The 6,389-nt window shown below is 37.0% G+C and overlaps 1 protein-coding gene across 1 annotated transcript; it reads left to right on the top strand.

Moving 5' to 3' along the window:
* The first annotated feature begins 290 nt into the window (after nucleotides 1-290).
* LOC136064176 (protein IQ-DOMAIN 17-like) lies at nucleotides 291-2,363 on the top strand. The gene is made up of 4 exons (XM_065765588.1): nucleotides 291-496; nucleotides 595-840; nucleotides 1,059-1,196; nucleotides 1,313-2,363. Exons 1-4 carry the CDS (start codon nucleotides 386-388, stop codon nucleotides 2,111-2,113), a joined length of 1,296 nt encoding a protein of 431 aa, XP_065621660.1. The 5' UTR covers nucleotides 291-385; the 3' UTR covers nucleotides 2,114-2,363.
* Nucleotides 2,364-6,389: the final 4,026 nt, after the last annotated feature.

Consider the following 6,389-nt stretch of genomic DNA (forward strand, 5'->3'; position numbering starts at 1 on the left):
ACCTCATTTTTTGATGGGAAGAAGGAGGCACTTCATGGTTAACTGCAGTCAAAAGAGCTTTCAGATCTCCTACTAAAGATGATGATGAAAAGGTCTGTGCCTCACTAAATCTCAAAAATTCAACATTCTTTCGTTCTTGATCTGTTTAACCACATCTTTTAACTGGTTTTTTTTTTTTTTTTTTAAGCAGAAGAGAGAAAAGCGAAGATGGCCATTCAGGAAACCCACAAACCAAGAAACAGTAGCACATCAGCAAACCCAGCAACCAAAGCCCACGCCTGACTCCACTGTTGCACAGGCGAACCATGAGTCGACAGCGACGGCAGCTGCGGCTGCGGAGCGAAAGCATGCGCTTGAGGTGGCGGTGGCCACCACCGAGGCTGCAATGGCCACAGCCCAAGCGGCGGTGGAGGTGGCTCGGCTGTCCAGGCCTGCTAATCATGCTAAACAGCACAAATCTGCCATAGTTATTCAGACAGCTTTTAGGGGATATTTGGTAAGCCAAATATAGATCTAAGTCTAACCCTCTATTTTTTTTTTATAGTCGAAGAGACTATTTAGTAGCATTTAGCATTGCGTGTGTTGTACTTGTAGGCGAGGAGAGCACTTCGTGCGCTTAAGGGCTTAGTAAAGTTACAAGCTTTAGTGAGAGGTCATAATGTTAGAAAGCAAGCGAAGATGACTCTTAAGTGCATGCAAGCACTGGTTCGTGTGCAATCTAGGGTGCTTGACCAGCGTATGAGGCTCTCTCATGAAGGCAGCAGAAAATCTACATTCAGTGACACAAACAGCGTTTGGGAGTCGAGGTATCTTCAAGACATTTCAGACAGGAAATCAGTTGTAAGTTTGGTTTTTGATCCTAAGTCAACGTCTTAGTCAATGTTTTGAAAGGACTTTTCTTGTTCTATAAAAAGTGGAATGATTGTAAAACAAACCCAAGCCCCTTTTTCCTGTTTTCAAAATGTCAATCAAACAGAAATGTTTCTTATTGTGGTTTTTGACACTATTGAGATTCTAAGATTTAAGTATTTCAAAGTTAATTTGTGGGTATTTCACAGTCGAGAGAAGGAAGTAGCACAGCTGATGATTGGGACGACAGGCCTCACACAATTGAGGAAGTGAAAGCTATGTTGCAGCAAAGAAAGGAAGCTGCAATGAAACGTGAAAAGACATTGTCTCAGGCCTTTTCTCAACAGGTTTCATCCACTACTCTCTCACACTCACACTCATTTTCAATGCCTCCTCTGTTTTATTCTTGTTATATCCGTGAGTTAATTAGTCTTATCTTGAAATTTCCACACCCATTTCATAGATTTGGAGGTCTGGAAGGAGCCCATCAGTTGGCAATGAAGATGAGCTCGAAGAGAGACCCAAATGGCTGGACCGGTGGATGGCCACAAAGCCATGGGATACCCGGGGAAGAGCCTCAACCGATCAAAGAGACCCCATCAAAACTGTGGAAATCGATACAGCCCAGCCTTACTCATACTTGGCGCCTAATTTACGGAGATCAAATCAAAATCAACATCACCAACAACAAAGACCCAGTTCCCCACTCCAAAGAAATCACCAAAATCTGCACCCTCACCACTCCCCTGTCACACCCTCCCCATCGAAAACCCGGCCTATCCAAGTCCGGTCAGCGAGCCCTCGTTGCTCTAGAGAAGATAGAAATTACCCTACATCTCAAACACCAAGCTTAAGGTCCAACTATTATTACAATGGCAATGTGCATCCACATGCTGTCAGGGGTGGGGCAAGTAGTAGTGCAAGTGGTGGTTCTACATTGCCTAATTACATGGCTGCAACCGAGTCTGCTAAGGCTCGAGTGAGGTCTCAGAGTGCACCGAGGCAGAGGCCATCAACGCCGGAGAGGGAGCGAGTTGGATCGGCAAAGAAAAGGCTCTCCTTTCCGGCACCACCAGACCCTTGTAGTGTGGGAATGGGGTATGGATGTTATGGGCATAACTTGAGGAGTCCAAGCTTTAAGAGTGTTAGTGGAGCACATTTTGGGTTGGAGCAACAGTCTAACTATTCATCATGCTGCACTGATAGCTTTGGGGGTGAGATTTCTCCTTCTTCAACCAGTGACCTTAGAAGGTGGTTGAGGTGATTAATGGCGGGTATTGATGATAGGATATGAGCTTTGACTTGATGACTTTTTAAGGTTTTCAATTTAATTTGAGTGTGATAGATATGTAGTTCTGATCAGAAAAGGAGATTACCCAGATGCAGTTGGGATTTGGCGTAGGGAGTAGAGTGTGAAGTATTTATTGGATAGGTAGTTGGATAATTCAAGCGGTAATTTTTTGTTTCTTTCATATTTTTATTTGAAGTTGAAGATAAAAGTGAGGTCTATTGCATGCTCTGCTTTGTCCTGTTTTTGTCTTAACCTAGGAAAAATTAATAATAATAAATCACCTAACATCCTTTAACTTGTATACTCCAAAGTTTAACCATAAATTATTGGTAAATGTTTCCCACTATTTTTTTGACAGGAAATGAATAGAAATAAATGGAATGTTCGTTGTTTGTGAGTTTGAATAGAAAGATCATTCAGTTGTTTGAAAGCCTAAGTAAGAGAGAATAGAATAGGTAAAAAGGGAACGATCATATATCTTTATTATTGTAAAATTTCAAATTTTTATTCTATTCAAAATTGGAGGGAACAAAATCTTGTTTAATGAAATTTTCACTAAAACTGTTTAAATATATAGGTCTAATAGTAATATAATATTGTTGTTAAGTGAGTCTATTTATTTATTTTTTCTATTTTATTTCCAAATAAAATTATTTACTTTTCATTTTTTTATTTTAAAACATTTAAATAAAATTACTTTACTTCATTCAACTGCTTAAATATTTTTTATTTCATTCTATTACTTAAATATATTTTATTCAATTTCTTTACGAACTCCCATGTTAAAAGACACCTCGTGTTGCATCTAATGGAAGAAACAGAAATTAATGGACTTTGCGTCTAATGTAAGAAACAGAAATTAATGGATTTTCAGCAGCTGTTGGAGCCATCTTACATTTAACAGGCTTTTAAATTGCAGTTATATTTCAGTCGTTCCCGAAAATTGTATTGTTGCGTTTATGGGAGCCCATTTAAAGGTGCGGCCTTGCATGACAAAATAGGAACCGAAATGGGGTGCGGAACGATTTGTACTAGTCTTTTCTTCACTGAAATTCATAATGATCTTGAAGTTGATTGTTACTTATCCTCCGGATTCTTCTTCATATATAGGACAAACTACTAAAAGAACCTCCTGCACTGGCCATTATGAGATGTCCTACGAAATTGTAGCTCCGAAGTTAAAAGAGTAACGCAATAACTTGGAAATTGAGAAATCATGATGACCCGATAGTGCTCGAAAAAAAATAAATCATATTCATTCATGAAATTGTCGCACCCAAAAGTCTGAATAAGCTTTATCAAATAAAAAAAAAAATTATGGGCTGAAAACTTTTGAACATGAAACCCGTATTTCATGAACTAAGCAATACGGATTTGCAGGAGATTCCTTTCTTCATAGCAGAAAAAAGAATTAAAAAAAAAAAAAAGGGATTTGCAGGGGCTCTAAAGTCTAAACCAATAGAATATCTGTACTATTATTTACCTTTGTTTTTGGTTTTTTACATTGTTTTTCGCTATGAGTGGGCCCATAGTGAAGTAAATCGTTGGTCTAAGAAGTTTTTTCAAAGTGTTGATACTTAGAATTGAACTAGCGAGTTTCTAATCAAACTCAAAACAGCCACTTTGAGGCCGAGTATCCAACTACTCGGCCAACCCCCCCTGAGTTTATTATTTACCTTTGTTGCCACATATAAAAACCAGCTATAGCAAGATAGCAATTAATGAATTGGCAGCCATGTATGTATGATTCTAATAGCTCATAGGGGTCCATTTCAGGATCATATTTACTTGATTCTGATGGGTCATATTAGCCTATTAAGTCTCTCCTTTCTGCTGTTGGCACCATGTCATGCTTCCACTTCCCGACTCTTGCTGGTGCAGTGATGTCAGAGTCTCCAAATCCATCTGTCTGGTTTAGCTAGTCCCTATCAAAAGATATTCACTTGAGACCAAGCGAACTAATCTTTACCTAAATAACATGCATTGAGTACTTTGAGAATGAGCATGCATTAAGTACTTTGAGAAGTTTGGAGTTCATACTATTCTACTTTCTTCATGAGCTGATCAACGTCTGTCCAAAAAACCAGATATCGGAGCTTCAACCAAAAAGAGGTGCCACTAACAATTTGCGAGTGAGAAATGATGTAGTTCATTTTAAAATTTACATCATTACATGTGCAAGCAATTTTTTTTTTTATTATTATTTTTATATAAGATAAAAATTCTAATTTAGAATAATTTAATTATATATATATAAATTTATATATATGTGTATGTAAAGTTTCTTCTTGAAAATTTGAATTTCAGTCCTTACTTCCCGCATTCTACAAGTACTTATATTTATAAAGTAATTACTGTGTCAAGGGTGCACGATGGTCAAGCATTTAAAAAGAAAGATTTAGATTTTAATAGAAATATCAAGAAAGAAGGCTTTTAATTTTAATTTTGTTATAAATATTGGCCAAACCACACACAAAAAATGTGAGCCCATAGTGGACTAATTCAACCCAATATCAAAATTCTGCCCTATGCCAAGAGGCCCAAGAGATTTTATTTGGTAAACCAGAGGCCCAAGAGTTCGATCTCTTAACTTTGTTGGTTGTTTATAATAAAATGGGCAATACACAGAGAAACATTGCTAGCCCTTTTTGTCGCCAATTTCATTAGTACAGTTTTTTTTTTTTAATATTTTTTTAAAGATTCATTAGTACGGTTAGATTATGGATGTTGTGTGCTTTGTTCTTGTAAGAGCATTCGCATCAGCTCTTGTAAATTCTATGTCTATTTTACATGAAAAAATCTACTTTTTCTATTTTACACGACCACTTTTACAATATACCCACATCAGTTTATCTATTTTCCATATTTATTCAATAAAATATTCCCTATTTTACAATTTTTTATTATTACTCCCTCACTACCCCTCTCTCTCACAGACTCACAGCCACCATCACCACCATCATCAGCAACCAAAAGCCATTAACCCACACAAATCAACCAAAATCAACATCAGATCAATAGCCACCATCATCACCACCCAGCCACCATCACCACCATCATCAGAAACCAAAAGCCACTAACCCACACAGATCAACCAAAATCAAAGAAAAAGCAACATCAAATCAACCCCGATCTCCACCTAAAATCAAAGAAAAAATCATTGATCGATCATCGCCGCCATCGATCATCGCTGCCATCGATCATCGATCATCGCCGCCACGTTGTGACCCACAACGCCGATCTCGCCATCAATCATTGCCGCCACGTTGTGACCCATAGCGCTGATCTCGCCACACTGTGAACTCTGGTGGCATGTTGTGAACTCCGGTGGCATGCTTTGAACAAGAGAGTGAGAGATGTGAGATAGGTAGAGAGAACTGAGAATGAAAGTTGTGGAGAGAAAGAGAGGGCAGCGTCTGAGATAGATAGAGAGGGAGCTGAGTGGCAGTGAGAGAGAGAGAAAAAAAACTATTAAAAAAATAAATACATGAGCTACAGTACCCGTGTAATCATTCAAATTTGTGTAAAACTATAAACGAGCTACAGTACCCGTGTAAATTTACACGGGTACTGTAGCTCGTTTATAGTTTTACACAGATTTGAATGATTTTAAAAGAGCTGATGTAAAGGGTTTTTTGGTGCAAAATGTGCAAAAGTGGTCAAAATGTGTATTTTACACATTTATAAAAGACCTGATGCGAATGCTCTAACAAACACCAATGTACAAGCCTCAACAATGTTCTAAATGTGTTTTGTTGTTTGTATGTGATGTTGGCACTTACTACGTTATAAAATTCCATTAAAAATAGTAGAAACGCTTCATAAAATAAAATACCAAAAAGGTAATTGTCACAAAATAAAACACATGTTTTCTCTCTCTCTCTCTCTCTCTCTCTAAAAAAAAAACAACAACAACAACAACAACCCATGGTAGTGCCATGTTTGAAGGGTGAACCACAATGGTGGTATGTGTAATTTATCATTTTTTGAAATTGTTTAATTGACAACACTAATATTTTTTTGGAAATAGTTATAATAAATATGATTTCGATTTTTGTGGTTCATGTTACTTTGATTTGAGAATGGTTATACTTCTATTTACTATTCCAATTTTACTGCAATTTTAAAACAAGCATTTTGAATTATGAATATTGTCAAACTATGCTTCATAACAATATAAAAGATAATTTTTTAAAGAATGTATTCTTTAACTTTATACATTAAAAAAGAAATTCCTAAAACATTTAAT

The sequence above is a fragment of the Quercus suber genome, unplaced genomic scaffold, assembly GCF_002906115.3.
Source record: "Quercus suber isolate HL8 unplaced genomic scaffold, Cork oak 2.0 scaffold_641, whole genome shotgun sequence".
NCBI classification, from domain to species: Eukaryota; Viridiplantae; Streptophyta; class Magnoliopsida; order Fagales; family Fagaceae; genus Quercus; species Quercus suber.

What these genes read in the sequence shown, in the direction of transcription:
- LOC136064176 (XM_065765588.1), top strand. Translation starts at nt 386, where the DNA reads ATGGCCACAGCCCAAGCGGCGGTGGAGGTGGCTCGGCTGTCCAGGCCT. An exon ending in TTTCAGACAGGAAATCAGTT is followed by an intron (nt 841 to 1,058) that starts GTAAGTTTGGTT and finishes GGTATTTCACAG; the next exon opens with TCGAGAGAAGGAAGTAGCAC. An exon ending in CTCAGGCCTTTTCTCAACAG is followed by an intron (nt 1,197 to 1,312) that starts GTTTCATCCACT and finishes CCCATTTCATAG; the next exon opens with ATTTGGAGGTCTGGAAGGAG.